The following is a 23074-nucleotide window of genomic DNA, read 5'->3' as shown; positions in this document are numbered from 1 at the left end:
GAATGAGATTGTTAAATGACAGTGTTTAATTGTTATATTCCTATATTTGTTTATTTGTAATGAACATTTATCATGTTTTCAGAAACATTTTGTGTATGGTCCTGTCACAAGAAGACAGGAATGTTCTGACAGCAATGTAGTCAGTGCTGATGACCTGTTCAGGTATTTTTCTTACCCAGGATCTCTTCTGATATTTTCTTTATTCTTAGATACATTAGATAGACATTTCATGTGTTATTCAGTTTATTGATGACCGTTTCAGGAATTTTACTTGTAGATAATCTTTTCAGGTTTTTTATACACCCACCTGCACCCCTCCCACCACTGCCTTTTAAAAAGAGATGGTATTTTGTTATGCTCATTGCCTTTGTGTTGTCAAACTTCATAGAACAGTTTTCTATGGTGACTGGTCAGTTAATAACCCTTTTGTTTTAGGTGTTTGTAAGTCAGAGTTTTGTGTCACAGTGACCCCTAAACTGAAAATGGTTTTAGCTCAGTAAGTGAGGAACTCGTTGGCCTACAATTATCAAACTTCATAGGATGATTGAATGCAGTCATCAGAGGACCCCTTTTATTATGGGGGTCAGTAAGTCAAAGGCTAGGGCCACATTGACCTCAATGAAAATTTTTGCATAGCAACTCAAAGAACACTTATACCAAATGCTTTTTAACTTGATACGTTTGGTCAACAGATTATCCAGAATTTATAGCTTAACTACTACAGCTTCTGGGTGACACTTTGGAATATCTTCATTTTAATAGCGTTTGATGTAAAAGGCACATTTTACTTTGAAAAATAACAAAAGTAATGAAATTTAATTCTCAGTATTAATAGTATGAGGGAAGTTTAAGTTGATTTATAGAATCTCTTCAAAAGCTTCTCTTCACAACTTTTACTCCATTTCATTCAATGTTTTTTTTATTTTATTATTTTTTTTTTTTTTTGTTTGTTTGCAGTTTGCATTGGTATAAACCAGAAGTCACATTTATTATAATGCAAGTTTTTGTTATTGTAGGCCCATAATGACAGTCTGGTAATTCCTGTTCAGCAGTCTTATTTATCTATTCAGCACATAAGATTTAAGTTTTATCCAGTTATAATGAAAAGTTATTTACTCTTATGAGCTGCTGGTGGAGTGGTTAAGGACGCCAACTTCGATTAACTTGCTCCTCGCCAGTGTGGGTTTGAAATGTCACTAATGGTGTAGAATTCTACATGTGTGGAAGCCATCCAAGTGGCTGCAGGTGGTTCTACCCCAGGGCCTGCCCACACCTGAAACAATGCCTGGAGGGGCATCTGCAGTCAAAGGCAGAAAATGTTATCATATGACTTAAATTGTATTGGTTTGAATCGAAAGCCAACAAAATACATAAGCTTATGAGCTACATTCACAGCCAAAGGATTAATTACATTTGATAATATATAATCAAACAGGCATTGCTGGTCAGCTACTTTAAAAAGATCTAGCAGTCAGACTTTATAGGTGAAAATGGTATGCAAATTAATTTTCAAGAGGGGTTTTAGCCTGCGGGCGGCAAGTGATTCTGCCTTTGTGACCAGTGCAGACAAAGATCAGTCTGCATATCCATGCAGGCTGATCTTGGCTTGCACCGTTTTCAGTCAGTAAATTTTCAGTGAACACCCCTTCAAATAATAAATGGTATTGCCCAAATTAAATGATGGACCAGTCCATTTTAGAAATTCAGCAGGTTAATGGTTAATTTACAGATTTTTACTATATTTCTTTGCTATGTGATATTTCAGGTTGAGATATGCACAGCTTAGACAGGCCGCTATTATGAAGTATGGAGAGGCTGTACATGGTCAGTGTTTGTAGTTTTTAATTTATTTTTGAGAAAATTCTAGTCTGCTTTGTTAGCTCAGCAAGTGGCTCACTAAGCAGCTTACTAAACATTCAGGCAAGAGATTGTATGTTCAGGTCCAGGGAAAATGACGAAAGACAACATGTATAAGGTAATTTGTCCTCCATCTTTGATTCATGTTTGTTTTAAATTACCTGTTGAAAAACGATGGCTAATACTGGAAAGTAAACCAGTCACTCTGGATAGTTGAGCTGTCAGCCATATGTAACCGAAATACTGCTGGAAAAAATGGTGTTAAACTGCTTTAACCCTTACCATGCTAAATTTCTATAGTGGACTTTTCCATCTTCCAATTTGGACAGTACCATTACCTGTTTAAAGGGGTGCTTACCAAGAAGATACTGACTGAATAGCGAACAGTGCAGATCATGATCAGACTGCAGGGATGTGCAGGCTGATCATGATCTACACTGGTCGCAAAGGCAGAACCAGTCGTGTCCAGCATAGTAAGGGTTAATTTTTATGTTCAAAAATGATGAAACTGCTGTCAAATTAGATGTTATGCATAACTACAAAGTCATGGCTAGAAAAGCACTGCAGTCTATACTGCTCATAAACTTACAAGGTTAGTTTGTTTGTCTTTGTTGGGTTTAACATCACACCAACACAATTATAGGTCATGTGCGACTCTCCAGCTTTGATGGTGAAGGAAGACCCCAGGTGCCCCTCTGTGCATAGTTTTATCACAGGCAGGCACATGGGTAGAACGACTGACCGACCATCCATAAGCCAGCTGGATGGCTTCCTCACATGAAGAATTCAATGCCCCAAGTGAGGCTTGAACCCACATCGGTGAGAGGTATGTGATTTGAAGTCAGTGACCTTAACTACTTGGCCATAGAGGCACCCATTACAGTTTGAGCCGTAAATGGAGTATATAAAAAACAATGGAATTCAGTAATACTATTTCAAACAATATAAAAAAATTTTACCAGTTTATGTGAAAATGTTTGCCGAAAATAAGATTTTACAAGAAACTTGTTTAATTTATGTTGCTTACAAAAAATATGACAGCCGCATGTGAGACTATTTAAGCACAACAAAACAGCTAACCAATAAAGATGGCCAGCTGATTGTATGTGTAAGGGTCATTTTCAATTGAAAATAGGTCATTGAAGATCACTTCATTTGAACTAAAGAGAAAACAGTGTCTCATACTAGAAGGAAAACTAAATGTAATCAGAGTGTTTACCATGTGATTACATTTAGCCGGCACGCTTAGCTCAGTAGGGAGAGCGCAGATCCCTGGGTGGGGCATATGTTCTCTGTGATGATTTGATAAATGACATTGTGACAGCAATCATTCGTCCTCCACCTCTGATTCATGTGGGAAAGTTGGCAGTTACATGTTGAGAACAGGTTTGTACTGGTACAGAATCCAGGGACACTGGTAAGGTGCCTGCCATTAACTCAAATACATGTACTGATGAAAAGTGGCGTTAAACCCAAAACAAACAAACAAATTGATTCCTATGTCTGATCAAAGTTACTGGATAACATTTTTATTATCAAAGTTTTTCAAGGTTTTTCATTTGGAACTGGGTATAGAGCATGTGTGTATAAATGTACATTATAACATGATTGATCTCCCTTGCTCTATTTCAGGTGAAGGTTGGGCAGCCACACTCGAAGCCCTCACAGCAGCATGTATCAAGTTTGAAATGTTGTCCTGTGTACCCAGAAATACTGTAAGCTTCCTTGTTTGTTACATTGGTAGCATGTTTGGCAGCATGTTGTGTCAGCTTATGTTTGGCATTATTTATAACTGTATATACATGTACAAATTCTCGCTTCTTTTTTACGCAGGCTTGATTTTTTTTAAAGATTTGAGCTGCGCCATGAGAAAACCAGCATAGTGCATTTGCGACCAGCATTGATCCAGACCAGCCTGCGCATCGGCCCAGTCTGGTCAGGATCCATGCTGTTCGCTAACAGTTTCTCTAATTGAAATAGGCTTTGACTTGAAATGATAGTTTATGCCTGTGTTTTCTGGACGGGACTTGAAATTGTCTTTGAGGTAGCCGTAATTTTAAAATGAAGGAGTTAAAGACATCAGTTTCAACTGTTATTTTAAAAGTTCAAGCAACTTTAAATACTACTGTGTATTCATTAGAAGTAAACATTTTTTGATATTCGTGTACTGATGTAGAATCAAAGTAAGATTTCGTTGATATTAATTTTATGTTACAGTTAAAGTTAGATTTATCTGAAGAAGATATGGAAGGGAGTGGTCTAGCTACGTCAGTGGGATCATTTGTGATGTATAATTGTGCAAGGTTAGCTACCCTTTTCAAACATTTCGAGGAAGAAGTTGAATGTGGTGAGTCTGAAAAAAAGTTCTTCTTGTTGATCTTTTTCTTGTTTATACTAACACACCTTTGGACCCAGTTGTTCAAAAATTTTACTGATAACAGGTGATTAAGTTAACAGTTGACTGATATATAGGTCTATATTTCAACATTTAAGAAGATTTAGAAAAACAAATGTACATGTATGGTTTAAGGATTATGAACTCTAAAAAGTATTTACAGTAAAATCAATACATTTTACTTGTGTTCCCCATCAAGACTAATATTTTTAATAAAAATTTAACCGGCAGTTAGTTTAATAGGTGGTTAAAGTTTCAAACAACTGGGCCCTGAATGCTGTTACCATAAAGTCAGATAAACTCGTCATTTTACAGTAATAGCAGAACTTGTACTGTACACATGGTGAACTATTTAGAAAAACAGGATATTTGTTTAAAACTGAACAAATGTTTTTAGCTCACCTGTCACAAAGTGACAAGGTGAGCTTTTGTGATCGCGCGGTGTCCGTCGTCCGTCCGTGCGTCCGTCCGTAAACTTTTGCTTGTGACCTTTCTAGAGGTCACATTTTTCATGGGATCTTTATGAAAGTTGGTCAAAATGTTCATCTTGATGATATCTAGGTCAAGTTCGAAACTGGGTCACGTGCCATCAAAAACTAGGTCAGTAGGTCTAAAAATAGAAAAACCTTGTGACCTCTCTAGAGGCCATATATTTCACAAGATCTTCATGAAAATTGGTCAGAATATTCACCTTGATGATATCTAGGTCAAGTTCGAAACTAGGTCACGTGCCATCAAAAACTAGGTCAGTAGGTCTAAAAATAGAAAAACCTTGTGACCTCTCTAGAAGCCATATTTTTCATGGGATCTGTATGAAAATTGGTCAGAATGTTCATCTTGATGATATCTAGGTCAAGTTTGAAAGTGGGTCACGTGCCATCAAAAAACTAGGTCCGTAGGTCAAATAATAGAAAAACCTTGTGACCTCTCTAAAGGCCATATTTTTCATGGGATCTGTATGAAAATTGGTCTGAATGTTCATCTTGATGATATCTAGGTCAGGTTTGAAACTGGGTCACGTGCCATAAAAAACTAGGTCAGTAGGTCAGATAATAACAAAACCTTGTGACCTCTCTAGAGGCCATACTTATGAATGGATCTCCATAAAAATTGGTCAGAATGTTCACCTTGATGATATCTAGATCAGTTTCGAAACTGGGTCACGTGCGGTCAAAAACTAGGCCAGTAGATATAAAAATAAAAAAACCTTGTGACCTCTCTAGAGGCCATATTTTTCATGAGATCTTCATGAAAATTAGTGAGAATGTTCACCTTGATGATATCTAGATAAAATTCAAAACAGGGTCACGTATCTTCGAAAACTAGGTCAATAGGTCAAATAATAGAAAAACCTTGTGACCTCTCTAGAGACCATATTTTTCAATGGATCTTCATGAAAATTGGTCAGAATTTTTATCTTGATAATATCTAGGTCAAGTTCAAAACTGGGTCACATGAGCTCAAAAACTAGGTCACTATGTCAAATAATAGAAAAAACGACGTCATACTCAAAACTGGGTCATGTGGGAAGAGGTGAGCGATTCAGGACCATCATGGTCCTCTTGTTTAAGTTTATAGTTAATGTTTACTTGCTTGTTTAATCATTCATGAAAATTACATATTAGATTACTGTAAAACATTAATTAATAAATTATTTTTGATTGCCATGATTTGATACGGACACTCCCTCAATAAGGCAGTATTTTGCATTGATGAGTGATTCATTGATCTTTGTAATTTATTTTTAGACACCTATCCGCCTCTCCCACCAGTCAGTGATGTTGACTTTAGCATGTTAAGGGAAGAGGTAGGTATAATACTTCAAAATTAACTTCCAGTTTATCCCATCAAGAAAACATCCTGTCTTCACATTATACATATCTTCATTAATTACTAGCGGGGTCACCCACTTAGCTCAATGGGGAGATTGCAGATCTATGAATCACGGGGTCATGAGTTCAACCCCTGGGTAAGTCTCATGTTCTCCATCATGATTCGATAAAGGACATTGTGTGTCAAGTCATTTCATTTTCATCCTCCACCTCTGATGCATGCGGTGAAGTTGGCAGTTACTTGTGGAGAACAGGTACTGGTATAGAATCTAGGAATACTGCTTAGGTAAAATGCCTGCCATTCGTAACTAAAATAATGTTGAAAATAGGCACTAAACCTAAAAAAAAAAGAAGGTGGTTTATTCCTAACATGGGAATTCTATAATTTTTCTTTATTTTTATTTAAGGATGTACAAGCATTTTTTTTTTCAGGATATCCGCCATTTTGAAAAATGTTTCTTCGAATATTGCTTTCTAACAAAAGCTTTGCCAAAAATTAATGCTAAATAGTTAAAATATGGCTAATAATGTACCATTTAACCAAATATATTATGCTTTTTGCGAAAAAAATTTTTCACCCTTATTTTTGGCTGGCATTTGCCTAAAATTGACGTAAGATTTACAATGGGGTAGAGGTAGGTAATTTCAAATATTTATTAAAGTAGATCAGGTTTGGTTTTGATATTTTTCTGACTGATACATACAATGTTAAGCTATAAATAAAATAAAAGTTTTCAAGATAGCACCTTATATTAGCTAGAAAATATAGATTAAAACAAAAAGAACAAAAAATATCAAAATTCACCACTTCTTAACAGTTTTTTCTTAATAAATCTCTTAGATGCACGGTGACCCCAACTTTTTTCTTTCCATTTTGAAGCATTTTTGTGTGTCAATATTGCTGCAAAATATTTTGAAAATCTTAACGTCAGAATTTTTTTTGTAGATCTAAATATTTTTTTTCCATTGAAAATAAAGTGGGTGGGGTAATTATGTCAACATTTAAAACTTAAAGAGATTTGTTAGTGACAGTTATGCTTATATAATACTGATGTCACCATATACTCATATTAACCTGTAAAACCTGAAATCCCTATAAGATTAAGTAGGATATTATATGTTTTATAAAGTACCAACATTTTTTCAATTTTACAAAATTTCAGAAATGCGTAAACAGTGGGTGAAGAAAATACCCTATAAAATTAAAATGAGTTCAGTGACCTATGTTTTTTCTGCTCTTGTTTGTCTTAGAAACTAATGTTCTTCAAGCTCACAGGGTATGAAAAAATTCTTAACGTTAGAAAAAATTCGCTCGTACATCCTTAAGTAAGTGCAGTTTCCAGTAAAACATTTAAATCAAGAGAACAGTTTTAAAGTTTCTCCATTTTCAAAGAAGGCAGTATTACAGAGAAAATTTTGGCCAGTATACTGCTTATAATGATATCTTAGAATAAAAATTCCATTGAAGACTGCAGCTTTTTATGTGATAAATTGTGATTATTTTATGCCCATGCAATTGGTGGCAGGTGACTTGCAGCCAAAAAAATTGTCAGCTTACTAACTTGAATAGTTCTTAATATGCAATGTTCACCAAACTTAGTCAGAATGTATGTGAGAACAATATCTCTGCCAAGTTTGATAACTAGCAGGACAGTATTTTCTCTTTGATCTGAACCGTACTTATACAAATTGTGTATTTCTGTAAAATCTTGCTCAAGTTTGATAACATGCCAGTCAAATAGGTGTCTCTAAAGTTATGACCCGTGAATGAGTCAAAATTTTAACAATTGATAATGCCCGCTTATTGAGTAAAGTCAAATATTTTGCAGCTCTCTTGTCACTGTTATACAATATTTCCCAGTTACCAATTTACATGTAGTTTTTTTATTGTTACATAAGGTGTGTTCTCCCTCTGCTCAGTAACTCATCTGAATCCACTTTTCCTGTCACAAACCTGTATCAACCTTGCCAGTCACACACATGTATCTGCCTTGCCAATCAAACATCTGTATCTACCTTGCCAGTCATAAATCTGTATCCATGTTGCCAGTCACACATCTGTATCTGCCTTGCCAGTTAGAAATTTGTATCCACCATGCCAGTCACACACCTGTATCTACCTTGCCAATCATACATTTGTATCTACCTTGCCAGTCACACAACAGTATCTACCTTGCCAGTTAGAAATTTGTATCCACCATGCCAATCACACACCTGTATCTACCTTTCCAGTCACAAACCTGTATCTTCTTTGCCAGTCACAAAACTGATCCACATTGCCAATCACACACCTGTATCCACCTTGCCAGTCACAAACCTGTATCTTCTTTGCCAGTCACAAAACTGATCCGCTTGCCAGTCACACACATATACCCACCTTGCCAGTAACCACCCTATCTTGTCATTATCTGATGCCTCAACGTTATCCACTTTTCGATATTAATGTGTAATATTTGTCTTTAAGCCTGCTAGGTATAGCTAAAAAGTGTCAATTTATAGTTTGATCTTTCATTAAGGTGAATGTAGTACTTCACAGTGGGATGTTTGAAGTCTTTCTTCCTTTACTTCCGCAAAATTGTCAATTTCTTAGAGAGAATGCATTAGTACTCATAAGTAATCCAGGAGCTAGGTAATCTGACTGCCATTGTACTACTGCCGACTGTTTGTCACTTTCATATTCTGCATAGCAGTCAAGATCTCTTACTTCAAATAACTTGCCCATTAACGCAGTTGATTCGAAGCCTCACTTGGTGTGTAGAATTCTTTCATGTGAGGAAGCTGCCTTGCAGAAGGTAGGTGATTCTACCCAGGTGCCAGTCCAGGCCTCAAAATAATACTGGGAGATGTACCTGTTTTTTCTCCACATTGAAAAGGTGGAAAGTCGCTACATGGTGTGATATTAGACCCAGCAAAAACACAAAATCAAAAGCTACAGTATTTACATTTAAACGGAAATATTTTATGATATTTGTTAAATATGTTTCTAAATTCTATGCAGGCGGAGTGGAGTTTATTGTTCAACTATGTGTATACATTCCCTGAGCTGGTGGAACAGACAGTAGACAACGTGGATAACTGTGATACAATCTGTGCCAAGATACATACGCAGAAGGTATGTTGCATAGGAGTAATATAACTGTTATCAATTGCCCTTATACGGAAAATACAGTCAACTTCGTTTGTTTGAACTCGGATAATTCAAACACCACCCTTCACACAAATTCCGGCAAAATCCCTGTATAATAATTATATGAGCTGTGCCATGAGAAAACCAACATAGTGGGTTTGCGATCAGCATGGATCTAGACCAGCCTGCGCATCCGCGCAGTCTGGTCAGGATCCATGCTGTTTGCTTTTAAAGTCTATTGCAATTAGAGAAACTGTTAGCGAACAGCATGGATCCTGACCAGACTGCGCATATGTGCAGGCTGGTCTGGATCCATGCTGGTTGCAAAGCCACTATGTTGTTTTTCTCATGGTGCGGCTCATATATTGTTTGATGACTTGAACTACCGATATCTCAAACCAATTGTATCAGTCCCGACAAGTTCAAGCTAACAAAGTTCAACTGTAGTGGAAAATCTGCAAGTTTTTTACAGAAGAAATTTCTCTTTGTTGCTGACATGCATGGATATAATGTTCAAATTACTATGCTGTAAATAAAATTGGACTCCAGTCTGCATTTTATGGACATTCATGGTCTGTTGGTTAAGGTCGTTTACTGTATCAGTTGCCCCGTACTGTTATGTGTTTGAAAGGTCATTCAAGTTGTAAATTTCTTTCATGTAGGGAAACCACTGGAATGTTGGTATGTCTACCAACTGTCCCATGTGTGGCTGGAATAATGTCTGTGGGGCCCACCAAGGTCTTTCTCAGTCATCAGAAACTAGTCACATATGTCCTATAACTGTATCCTTTTAATAGCTTAAAAAACAAATTCCATTGTTTACCAGTTTGTTTATCAGTAACGCAGAAGGACTTATTGAATGTTACTATTTCCAGGTGTGTCAAATGCTGAGCAGTTTAAGCCGAAGCTTGAGTTCTTACTACAGTAGATACCATGTGTTAGGGGTGAGTAAATATACTGCAAAGTGTACTGTCTATCTTGCCGAATTAAAGCTGTAATCTGTCACTTTTACATTGTAATTGTTTCTTTGGGATTTGTTTTATCTTTTTAAGATTTCTTGATTTTGTTTTTATTTCGATGTCCAATAAAATATTTGAACAGAGGCATATTTTAGCCGTGTCATTGTATAGCTTTTTGACCCATGAACCGTTTTATACACTTGGAAGTATTAATGTATTTCACAAAGGTATACAGTGTTGTAAAATTTTTCTTACCTTATTATATGAATGTTATTTTGTATTTACAGGAGCCTAGGGCACAGCTTCTTCCCACAATGTATGCAAGACTTTATCTTCTCAAAGCTGTTCATCAAGTGATGATAAATGGACTTGCCTCGTTGGGCATACAACCCCTCTCCCAGTTGTGATCAAAGACTAGCTCGTGATTTACATTGTGTCAGGTCGATGTCTGACTGACTCAAAATAACTTTTCTTACATTTAAAATGAGGAAAATTAAACTGGCTATATATAATTCCTTTTCCATGAGTGAATCTTTTTCTTATTGGAACCTTGGGTTCTTGATGGTCACTTTAGAAATGTAGAGGCAAGAAGCAATGTCCAACTTTGTTAATGAGTTATTGCCTCTGTGTTGTTTTTGTTAATTTCTGGCTGCTTATGGTTTCCATGTTGGCTTATATATAAGGAAGGGTAGTATTCAGGTAAGAATGAAATGAGCCGCGCCTTGAGAAAACCAACATAGTGCGTTTGCGACCAGCATGGATCCAGACCAGGTTGCGCATCCACGCAGTCTGGTCAGGATCCATGCTGTTCGCTTTTAAAGCCCATCGCAATTAAAGAAACCGTTAGTGAACAGCATGGGTCCTGACCAGACTGCATGAATGTGCAGGCTGGTCTGGATCCATGCTGGTCGCAAATACACAATGTTGGTTTTCTCATGGCACGGCTCAAAAAAACTCTGATGATGAAGGTTCATGCTTTAACAACAGTTACGATCCTAGTCTGGGTGCAAAGGTTGATATATGACCTTACAAAGTACAAATTATTTAGTAAATTCGGCATATATGTGCATTGTACTTAGTGACTGGCTATAATGTTTAAAAGAGCATCCTAATGACTTAATGAGACTGGTATAATATTAAAGATATTACGTCTTGAACTCTTCATGACATTGTTCTATTAATTATTTACCATAACAGAATGATAAAGCCAGGGAAACGTCTGTGGAAATAATTGTTGGATATGTTATTACTGAATAAACTGAACTCAGAAAGTAAATGTTGTTGGTAGCTTAAAATGCTTTTGGGAATCAAGAATGGTCTAGATCTTGTATAAGAGTGCTGATTAACCCTTATCATGCTGGACATTACTGATTCTCTCATAGTGTAGACCAGTGTAGATCTACTCATGATCATCCTGAATACCGTAGTCTGATCTAGATCTGCACTGTTCTCCATTCAGTCAGTATCAGTTTAGTAAGAACCCCTCTTTAACAGTTAATGGTACTGTCCAAATTGAAAGATGGACAAGTTCATTACAGAAATTCAGCTGGGTAAGGGTTGATTAAGGCTGATACTGGTACCAGTCTTTTTCAGTGACATTGTATTTTAACATGTTTAAAGGTCCATTACTAAGGGAAAGTGAGTTGGCAATTTTTTTCATAGCCAGTGCATAGACTTCTGCAAGACACTAAATAATGAAGATTGGCAAGTCAAAATTTACAGAAGGTCTTTGGAACTCAAAGAAATGTATGTGTATTATGTTGAAATTTCAATGAATCGACAGAATGACCCCCCAGGTCTTTTTAACTTTCTTCATACTTAATAGAAAAATAATTGTACATAAACTGCGATTTTTTTCAAATTTCTACATACCAACTTTCATTTTCCAATAAAATGAAATAGTTTCTGTGCTTCTTAAAAGAAATTAAAATGTTCACTTTCCTTAGTATTGGACCTTTAATATTCGAGCTTTGCTTCTTGTTTACTAAAATATAAGATGGTCGCAAGTCGTTGATTTTGTAATTCCAGCATATTTTATTGTCGGGTGATTTTAAATTTTGGTAATTGAAGTATGTATAAAGAGAAAAAAAAACACTATGGAAAGTTCATTGGATGCTTTTAAAGCAGGTCTTTGAATACTAGCAAATGTTGTATATCCAGTGAAAACTACAAAAGCGTATCTAATCTCTTTAAAAGTTGGCGTTTTACGAGTCTTGTCTACATACGGTTGAATTATATATCACTATTATGGTTATTGGCAAATAGTTTCAAAGTTCAACATTTTATAACCGTCACTGTTTTATTCGCGTTGCACATGTTAAAATTTAAATTATCTCTTATGAAAATACAATACATGTTTTAATTTAAAAATCCATATTTATTCCTGTGTCACAATTTCTTCACCATTCGCCCGTCTTTCTAAATTTGTGTTATATAACTTGTACATCTCTGGAAGATCGAACATAGAAAAGGTAAATGAGCGAGTGAAAGACAGTTCATTGGGTTTGGAGACTTCTGTTTTCTTTGCCGGTCTCTTTGCGAGGATCTCCAGATTGTCAACAGTTAGGGTCTTCCTCAGCGTTTTGTCTGGAATGGAAATAACTCATTTGTACACCGATTTAAAAGACTTACCCCAGTTTAGTGACCTGTCCTCTCGCTTAGCTCAGTAGGTAGAGCGTTGGTCTACGGATCGCGGGGTCATGAGTTCGAACCTCGGGCGGGGCGTATGTTTTCCGTGACTATTTGATAAACGACATTGTGTCTGAAATCATTAGTCCTCCACCTATGATTCATGTGGGGAATTTGGCAGTTACTTGCGGAGAACAGGTTTGTACTGGTACAGAATCCAGGAACACTGGTTAGGTTAACTGCCCGCCGTTACATGACTGAAATACTGTTGAAAAACGGCGTTAAACCCAAAACAAACAAACCAATTTAGTAACCTAGCCGGCCCATGCTTAAAAAGCTTCGTGAAAGCTGATCTGATAATACAGGTATGCTACAGCTATACTACGACAGGTATTAAAATACAATAATTATTATTGTACTGTGGGTCTTTAAAGCTTTACGTCTATTTGTTAACCCGTCTAAAAGATGGCAGTCGTAAAATTGATAAAAGTATGTATTTATAATACAGAATGCAACAACAAATTCTTTTGAAGGATGGCATAGATTGTAGCAAGAACTACAGATATGTACATAGTTTTTAAAGTCCGTCAATAACAAAGGTATTCCGTGTGTCACAAGTCCTCCAAGAACTGACTGTAACATTTTGCAGCCATCAATTCGGTATACCTGTTTAGTTAAAGAAAGAGAAAGCACGTGGAAATCATACAGAGTAAAGTGTATGCCATAACGATAGTAAAAACGTATGACAAACCAGTCTTTTTTGAATCCACGTGTGAGTTGATTCTCTTATCACCATACAAGGACCTCAGATAATAATCTTTAAATAGAAACTCTGGAATAATTTGAGTTTCCCTTAAGGTGCTCTTTGTCGGCGTTGCATTACGAGGTGTCTGTGTTTTTGGTTTCTCTTCATAGGTTTTCGTTGACTTCTGTTTCACCTTGGTATGAAAAAAAAAGTAATCTTACTCATTTTTTCATAATAAGAGGTTGTAACGAAATAGAGTGATTAAAAGTACATCGGCTGATGTCGAAAACCCCGTATACACATTTTGGCGAAATAATCTTTTTCAGTCGTTAGTTACTTATAATGCCGCATGTTCTTCGAAAATACTGGATATCTATCCAATTAAAAAAAACTTTAAAATACATGCTTGCATAAATATGCCGGGCCACTTTTTACTTCTGACACATCTCAAATTTATTAATCTGGCAGGTACCGTATCGCCAAACAAAAGCAAAAAAAATGCCGAATTAAACTTGAAAACAACAATTATGTTCCGCAAACAAACCAGCTTTCGTCGCAGTTATTGAAATGTTTCTATATATACATCCAGCCAATAAAACTTCTGACCCCTTGAAAGGACATTGCCTCTATTTTTAATTAAAAAACCGTGTATTATGTATTTTTTGCGTATACTCATATTTCAACTTTTTACGATTATTTCATTCTAAATCTCATACATGTGCGATAGTTAAACAAGAAGCCTGTTGCATCTCGGTGTGCTGTTCGTCTGTCGGCATGTTCATTTTTGTATGTTCAATAAAGACAAACAAGAGGGTAATGATGACCCTCATCTTAAACTTGGCCTTGGAATCATCAAGGTAAACATTCTGATCAAGTTTCCTGAAGATAGAGTCATAACATGGCCTCTATAGCGATAATAAGCTTTTACTTTGATTTTAGCGGGTGACCTAGTTTTTGACCCCACGACCTAGTTTCAAACTTGGCCTAGGAATCATCAAGATAAACAGTCTGACCAGGTTTCATGTAGATAGGGTTAAAATATGGCATCAAGAGTGTTAACAAGCTTTCCTTTTGATTTGAGTGGTGACCTAGTTTTTGACCCCACATGACTCAGTTTCGCGCTTTTCCTATGAATCATCAAGATAAACATTTTTACCAAGTTTCATGAATATAGGGTGATAATTATAGCCTCTAGAGTGTTAATAAGCATTTCCTTTGATTTGAGTGGGTGATTTAGTTTTTGACCCCGCATGACCCAGTTAAGAACTTGACCTATGAATCATCAACATAAACATTCTTACCAAGTTTCAAGAAGAAAGGGTGATATTTATGGCCTCAAGAATGTTAACAGACTTTTCCTTTGATTTGAGTGGTGACCTAGTTTTTGACCCCATATGACCCAGTTTTGAAGTTGGCTTAGGAATCATCATGATAAACATATTGACTAAGTTTCAGGAAGATAGGGTGACAAATGTGGCCTATAGGATGTTAACAAGCTTTTCCTTTGATTTGACCTGGTGACCTAGTTTTTGACCCCATATGACCCAGTTGCGAACGCGAACTAGGCTTAGAGATCATCAACATAAACATTCTGTGCAAGTTTGTTTCAAATCAAAGAATAAATGAAACCTCTATATGACTGAAAAGGCCAAAATAGAAAAGTTTGCCTTTTCAGGGGCAGTAACTCTATAACCATTCTGGAATCTAACCGTTTTTGGACAGGAATCGTGATCTTATTGTGACTTAAGTTGTGTGTAAGTGTGGTTAAAATCAAATGTAAAATTTCACTTCTATCGTGTTCACAAGGTAAAAATTAACAAATTTTGGCTCTTTCATGGGTCAATTACGGGCCGATTGGATCTGACGGATTCATCATGAGATCCAAGATCTATTGTTGTTAAAGATATCTTGCAGGTTTGTATCAAATACAACCATAAACGAAGTCTCTGTATAGCTACAAAAACCAAAATAGCACATTTCTGGCCCTTAAAGGGACCATAACTCTGGAACCAAAAATGGGATTTGGCCAGTTTTTGAAAGGGGCCGAGATATTATGCCAATACATGCTGTGTGCAAGTTTATTGAAATCAATTGCAAAATGTGGTCTCTGTCTTGTTTACAAACCAAAAATAGCAAATTTTGGCCCTTTAAGGGGCCATAATTCTGGAACCCATGATGGGATCTGGCCAGTTTTCGAAAGGGACCGAGATATTTTGCTAATACAAGTTGTGTGCAAGTTTTATTAAAATCAATTTCTGTCGTGTTCACAAGCCAAAAATAGCAAGTTTTGGCCCTTTAAGGTGCCATAACTCTGGGACCCATGATGGGGTCAGTCCAGTTTTCGAAAGGAACCGAGATATTATGCCAGTACAAGTTGTGTGCAAGTTAGATTAAAATCGGTTGCAAAATGTGGTCTCTATCGTGTTCACAAGAAATTGTGGACAGACGACGGACGGACAAGGGCGATCACAAAAGCTCACTCTGTCATTACGTGACAGGTGAGCTAAACATTTTTGCACATCGATGAATTATTGGATCCAGACTATTTCTAGCACAAATGTTAAGTTGAAATATCAATATAGATTATACATTGCGTGACACACAACCTATTCTATAGCTTCTGCAAATTTCGCACTTGTACCGGATTCTAAAATGACCTGATAAAACAATACCTTCGCAGGCCTGTCTAGTTTCTCACGACTGGTTTTGCCGCTGGTATCCGGCAAAGTTTGTGACCTTGAGTTCTTGGTCAGTGATGGAAGATTGACATTGTGTTTCTTTATGTTCAGTGCTACTTTCTGGCCTGTAAAAATAAAAGATAAAGATACTGAAAAAAAAAACGTGTTTATAATATGTGGCAAGTTTATTTAATTTTATTCAGAAGGTCTGAGGCCCATACGGCAATACAGTAATACTCAGTAAAGATATGGTGGCATATAAAAGCAGTATATATTCTCATGGTTGACATTATGTAAATTTCTCATAATATTATTTAATTATTTTACAAATATATCTGCCAAGAATTTTCTATCCAGTAAACAATTTTAGTATTTGAATTTCAGCGGTCTGTACATCACATGTGCAAAAATATTTTCGAATAAAATGTTTTCATGAATATTTCTGTATTCTTATGCTACCAAATTCCAGATTGAGTCACCACTGACCGGAAACGAATCTTATAAGCTATGACGTCTGCATTTTTATATATGAGACATTCTACGAGAAGACCTGTATTTGTGACTTGATGTAATTATTGCACTTTAGTTTAAAACACTGGAAAATCATTGTTTTTCTTATGTTAATGCAGAAATTAGAAAGTAGTATATTGTAATTCAGATATCTAAGGAAAATCAAATTCTACCATATTTTACCAAATACGAATGTTATTTGTGTTGTCATGGCAACCGAAATTCCAAAGCACATTCTACGAGAAGGCCAAGTATTATAGAATAAAGAGGTGATCAGATAAAAGGCCCGTGATGAAACCAGAAAAACATGGTTTAGTTATATTTTAGTAAAATCATTTTAAACTGTTTCTAAATATTCAAAGGTATGATGTTTGGTGAGTAATATGCATAATTTGTCGCATAAACGACATGAAAAATACACACCATGCATAACGACGTCATACTGCTTTCATGACGTTCCTAACGTCATATCTCTAAATGCCTTACTTAAAAGTAATGTAAGTCTTGAAATAGTAAAGGTAATTTCTTCAGATTTGAAAGGTAAAAGAATGTTCATGAATATTTTGTTATCTCAATTTTGTTTTTTGTCACTAGTACAGGTTTGTCATGGAAAGGCACCAGAGCCGTACAGGGTATTTCATTTTGAAAAGCAACATTTGTTGTAAAGTTTTCACTGAACCATGTCCACTTCTGTCCTACAAGTCCCATGTCACTCTTCTATCTTAGAAGAAATCACATGGATGATGAATTAGACAACTAATTAAAAAAATGTGGTCGCAGCTTATCAAACTAAAATGTATGAGAATTGCGAATGGGACCCTTTTAGACAGTCTGAAAACAAGTTACATTTAAAAAGTTCGAAGTATACTTGCTTTTCTTGGCTAATCTCTCCTTTGTGCACGGAATGGTTTCCTGATTAATGATTGGACGAAATTCCAAGAGCTCCGTACTTGTATCCCCTGCTGATATTGTGTCGGTGCCTTCTGGGAAACCTTGGTCGTAACCCATCTCGCTCCAGTTGTTGGCGTTCGTGCGAGATAGGGGTTTTAGCTTTTGTTCACTGGAGCACAGTTTTCTGCAAGCAGTTAAGTAAAACCTCCGTACGCAATCATGCATTATTGACAAAGCTGTTGCCAACTTCGAAAACAAAAACAAAACGTACTGTTACGTGATGTATTGGCCCGAACTTTGCGGCCGAGATTGAATATCTATTAAGGACCATTTTGAAAACGCGTTCCTTTTCAGTTTTTAATGATTTTTTATAATTTGCTTCTTATTTTGCCGATTTTTTATCATACATAAAATGCCAGAATATGAAAAAATCAACTTCTACTATTCCATCAGAGAAGTTTTCACTATGCAGAACGGCTATTACAGAAGTTCAAACATTTTTGACGATCTTTTTCAATGTCAATATAACTTTCTGTTCCTGGAAAGAAGATCCTATGTTTGGAGTCATGCTGGCATTTATATCGTCACTGTAAAAATAGACGTTACGAGAGATGTTGGACCGAGCATTACAAGAAAAAAACTCGTATTGCCGGCCCATTATACTACGCAGATTTGTCCAAAAATGTACAGTCTTATACACTTTTTAGAAAGGCTTGCTGCTAAATAGTAAAAACTGTTCGACGTCCTGCCGGTCAATAGTCTAAACTATTGCCTGAAATCCGAAGGGCCGAGGGCAAATGGTGTTGTCTATTGGCCGACAAACCATTTCAAAAGTGTTTCGAATCCCTCAAGATTCTGCAGATGTTATAACAAGAAAGACATCCCTGCTATAATGCATGGGCTGGAATGACTGGACCTATTCCTTGTAATCGTATGTTAATATTCTTACACACTTGCCTTATTTTTCAGTCCACATACCCGTTTTACTCACCAAGTAATAAAACTAATGCTCTATATAGCGAATATGGTCAGGATTATACAGAACGTACCTTGCTGGCCTTTGAGAACGCAACCAGTTAGTGTACGAATATATCTGTTTGGCAGGCACTTGACAAGGACTCTGACGTGGTGTTTCTTCTACCCTGAAAACGAAAAGAAACAGTTTTCTGTCGAGGTTGAGAAAAAAATCCCTTTACCAGAAAGATTGTCATTGTTGAAAACGATTTTAGCGCATGCCAGACATCTGTATTAACGTGACGTTACTGTAGGCGCAACGTATGCAGTAACGTTTTTAATCGTGCCAACTAATAGTGAAATGCATATATTTCAAATAAGAAAAAAAAAACAATGAATAATGCAAACATGATTCCGAAAACATCTTAAAAATGTTACCTAATGTATGGCTCGTATTCAACTGTGTTGTTGTCAGCGTTTTGCTGCTGTTCCTCTGTGCTGTTTATCTCCTCTCGAACGTTTTCATGTTCATCTTCGATATCAATAGTGTCAATTTGTATATTTTCCTGGCTACATTTTTCAGGAATATTTTCAGGTTCACCGTCGAGTTCATCAAGGTAAAACTTGCCATTTTCTTGATTAGCAAGAAGGTTGCATTTCTCTTGAAAACTGTCACCAGGGATACCGTTTTCCGGAGTTCTTATTTCTGGAAGCCAGTCGTTTTGATCTTCTAATCGATCTGAAGTAAAAGGAATTAAGTATAGTTGTAATGAGAGAATTGTTAAAGTCACACAATTCGGATACAGTATGACATGGATTTGTAAAATAAGAAATAAGATTGAATATAATGGAATATTTAGTATTGATATATATTAGTTGAACACTATTCTTTACCTGAATTTCTACTTGTCAGTCGTTTTAGTATTTCAGTTCTATATTGCTCTAGGTACGGCCAAGAACATAAGTCGTCTGAAAGAGTTCCGCTTCCGCTTGGTTTTGGCGTTTCCTGTTCCGGTTCGTAAGTCACACTCCCGACTTTGGGTTGTTCTATCTGTCCAACAGACGACGAACTAGGTAAAGCACCATCAGATGTCCATTCCGAACTGACTTCGTACAATGAAATAGATGACAGTTGCTCTTCGGTGTCATTGTCTTCTTGCACTTTTGGTGCGCTTTTTGCCTCTTTACGTCGACGTCTGTTACGGGAACGTGGTGTGTCACGTGATCCGTTTGGTGTCTGTGGAACAGGACCGTGGATCTCTTCGTACATTTTATCAATTATTTTTTCCATTTCTGCATTTCTATAACAAGACGAAAACATGTAAACGGAATGCGGTTTAGCTTATTAAAAACGTTTATTCTTATTAGTGTAAGTAAAAACATATTAATCCACAATGCTATTGTTTATAACGCCTGCTGAAAATGAATAAGGTTATATATAAGTGTAATGTGCAATGAATAATTTCACCCGACTGTATCCCTGACAGAAGTAACACCTTGTTTACATTCAAAAATATTAACATGGTCGCCTGATTCAGTCGGTTTTATAAATGTTTACTATTACCTTAAATTCATTTTACTTATTTGTAAATTAACCCGTAGCCTCAGTTAAAATGTCTAGCATTTAATGAAATTTGGACTTTAGCTTTTTAATTCATCTTTTCAGTATGAAAATTAACAACAAAAAAACGATGTGATTCCAAATGAAACCACATTCATAGCAGTAATCAGGCAGAAAACTAACCTGTCGTCGTCTTCGTCGGAACTTTCACTATTTTGTGCCACATTTGTCCGTCTGGCTTCTGATCGCTTCTTCCGTCGGCGTCTTTTCCATCGGTTGTAACGTTTGTCAACCATTGCCTCAAAACAAAATTGTTGGCCGGAAGGTAATGCTGGATCTGTTTAACAGAATGAAACAAACACGTGAATAACGTTCAAGTCTTTCAATACCCATACTTCGCCAATAAATCCAAGACGTAAACTAGTGTCCATATAAGGACACAGACGCCCCCTCATACTGCGTCATCCTCTAAATAGCAAAGTTTTTAGTACAGACCATCTTCACATGAAGGATATTCGGCTAAATGTTTGAAGCAAATTATATTTAGATAAGATTGTGCATCTGAGCAACATTGAATCCATTCCTTCAAAAAGTGTATGAAGAGTTAGAAAGGGCCATATTTCTAGAAAAAATAGCCCCAGAAAAAGTCCATTATTTATGGTCATCTTCACATCAAGGTCTTTCATCCACGAAGCTTTAATATATATCCTTTCAATAGTGTTTGGGGAGTTGGACACACAAGATTTTTCTCAATATTCTATAATATCAAAGAGCCATTACTGCGGTAAAGCTAGTAATAACAAAAGTTCTTTCCTATATGGTCATCTTTACATCAAGCTTGTTCAACTGTGAAAGTTTCAAGTAAATCAGGCTTATAGTGCGGGAGACGTTGGACACAAGATTTCGGGACGGACGTACGCACAGCAGCAACCATAAATGTGGTGGTATAATAAGCTATAGTGTGGGGCTATTTTTATATTGTTCCATGTTTGGGGAAATACAAGCACAACCGAAAATACGATAGTATTGGTATATGTCGGACCTTGCCCCAATTTTACGAAAAAAAAAAAACAACAACTAATTGCTTAGCTAAGTCCGTTATTTCAAATGCTTGTTTTTTGCCGTTTAAAATTGGGGCAAGATATTGTCTTCTATGATATGTAGAATTGTGTGCAGAAGTTTGAAGGAATTATTATCTTTATACATTTAGTACATTTAGGCGGTTGGAGGGCGGGGGTTGGAGGGGTGGGGTGGGGAGGGTGCGCATTAATATTCATCTGATTCATTTTACTTTGGAACAACATACAGGCCTAAAATGTTGGATTATTATTATTATTATTATTATCATCATTGTTATTATCCTTGCCTGAGATTTTTCAGGACTGGTCCTAATTTTCCGGCTTTTGACTGTCAGAATTTCCATATATTATATAACTTATCTATAAAGAATATTTCAGGCTTTAGAAATCAGGTTTTCAGGCCTATCATTCTAATGATAAAAATGTAAAGATAATCCCAGTCTGGACATATTAAACATTTAAAGGCGCACGCTAGAGTATCATAGTCATAGGTCACCAGTATTGAAAAAAAAAAGAGTTATCTGTCCTTGAAAACGGCATTTCCCTCAAGGGCAGATAACTCTTTTTCAGTCCTAGTGATTTATGACTTTTAGTGCATATCTTTGTTTCTTAGATGATTGTCCTTCAATTTCCAAAGTTTAAAGAAATTCTTTTATTGGGAAAACTTTCGCCCATCTCATATACAGAGACTCTAGCATACGCCTTTAATACTAATGAAGTGGCCGGTGTCGTGCATATTTGAATATTTTGTATACAATATGAGCCACGCCATAAGAAAACCAACATAGTGCGTTTGCGCAGTCTAGTGAGGATCCATGCTGTTCGCTTTCAAAGCCTATTGCATTTAGAGAAACTGTTAGCGAACAGCATGGATCCTGACCAGACTGCGCGGATGCGCAGGCTGGTCTGGATCCATGCTGGTCGCAAACGCACTATATTGGTTTTCTCATGGCGCGGCTCATATTGTTACATACCGTCTTGATTGATGAGTTTTGTTCTCTGCAGACGTTTCAGGAATGTATCACACCCTTCGTCCACCTCCGGGGAGGTGTTCAGCACCGGTTCGTTATCACCGTTGAAGGAGATCCACTGTGAGTAATGTGTGTCTCGCTCTGGAACTATCATTGTTGACGACATCGTGCTGAAAATGTTCACGAGAGGTTAGTGCAGAGGTGTTGGGTGTCTCAATGTTGCAAACTTAACCAGACGCAGACTTACATGTTAATAAAACACTTGAACAACCTATTGTTGTCCTTTCAAAAACCGTATACGTAGCCAGATTCTCGAATAAACTGGCGTTATAAATTGCATACATTTAATATGCAGAAAACTAATGCACGCACACGTGCATGTACAGGCATTCAATTTGGTAAAAAGATAAAACACTAGGTGTTAAAGTTGGCACTTTTTTGTAAAATTATAGTGTCTGCTTTCGGTAAAAATGTGCAACTATTCTCCGCTATTTGATACATACTGATTTCTATTGTATAGTTTTTATGATGTGTTCCGTATAACTATTGCTTACCACGGCTTATTTGTGTGTTTTGTTAATATGTTTATGTTATGATAACATGCCGCCCTTAGTGGACCCTGATTGAAAATAAAATCTATAAATTCTGAAGATCTTGATATGTCGACTTTTTTAATATTATTCATTTTAAACTGACATGTCTATATATTATAAACGTTGGCATTTTTCATGCTGTATTATATAAAGTTCATTTGAATTTATTTACTATTGATATGCCATCGTGGTGAAATTTAACACACTGTAGAAAATGTCATTAATACTCCTTCATTTAATTTAATTAAAACTCGTCTTGATGTAACTCTACACGCTAAAGATACATTATCTGCC

General features: G+C 36.3%; 2 protein-coding genes across 3 annotated transcripts in view; one reads left to right on the top strand and one right to left on the bottom strand.

Moving 5' to 3' along the window:
• The window catches only part of LOC123530059 (DALR anticodon-binding domain-containing protein 3-like), a 29986-nt gene extending 18654 nt beyond the window's left edge, over positions 1–11332 (top strand). The window contains exons 6-13 of the mRNA XM_045310748.2: positions 83–162; positions 1766–1824; positions 3490–3572; positions 4075–4204; positions 6001–6059; positions 9083–9196; positions 10087–10155; positions 10458–11332. Coding sequence (XP_045166683.2) covers positions 83–162; positions 1766–1824; positions 3490–3572; positions 4075–4204; positions 6001–6059; positions 9083–9196; positions 10087–10155; positions 10458–10577 — 714 coding nt within the window. The 3' untranslated portion in view covers positions 10578–11332. The remainder of the gene's footprint in view (positions 1–82; positions 163–1765; positions 1825–3489; positions 3573–4074; positions 4205–6000; positions 6060–9082; positions 9197–10086; positions 10156–10457) is intronic.
• Positions 11333–12269: 937 nt separating this feature from the next.
• Positions 12270–23074, bottom strand: part of LOC123530058 (uncharacterized) — a 46707-nt gene continuing 35902 nt past the window's right edge. For both annotated transcript variants that reach the window (XM_045310746.2, XM_045310747.2), the window contains 9 exons: positions 22191–22357; positions 20321–20474; positions 19471–19877; positions 19015–19315; positions 18672–18764; positions 17604–17806; positions 16216–16346; positions 13550–13736; positions 12270–12756 (listed from right to left, as the gene is read on the bottom strand). In XM_045310746.2, the coding sequence (XP_045166681.2) occupies positions 12548–12756; positions 13550–13736; positions 16216–16346; positions 17604–17806; positions 18672–18764; positions 19015–19315; positions 19471–19877; positions 20321–20474; positions 22191–22357 (1852 nt within the window). In that variant the 3' untranslated portion in view covers positions 12270–12547. The remainder of the gene's footprint in view (positions 12757–13549; positions 13737–16215; positions 16347–17603; positions 17807–18671; positions 18765–19014; positions 19316–19470; positions 19878–20320; positions 20475–22190; positions 22358–23074) is intronic.

This window comes from Mercenaria mercenaria, chromosome 13 (genome assembly GCF_021730395.1).
Source record: "Mercenaria mercenaria strain notata chromosome 13, MADL_Memer_1, whole genome shotgun sequence".
NCBI lineage: Eukaryota > Metazoa > Mollusca > Bivalvia > Venerida > Veneridae > Mercenaria > Mercenaria mercenaria.
The sequence above is the reverse complement of the archived record's forward strand: the minus strand, read 5'-3'. Positions and strand labels throughout refer to the sequence as shown.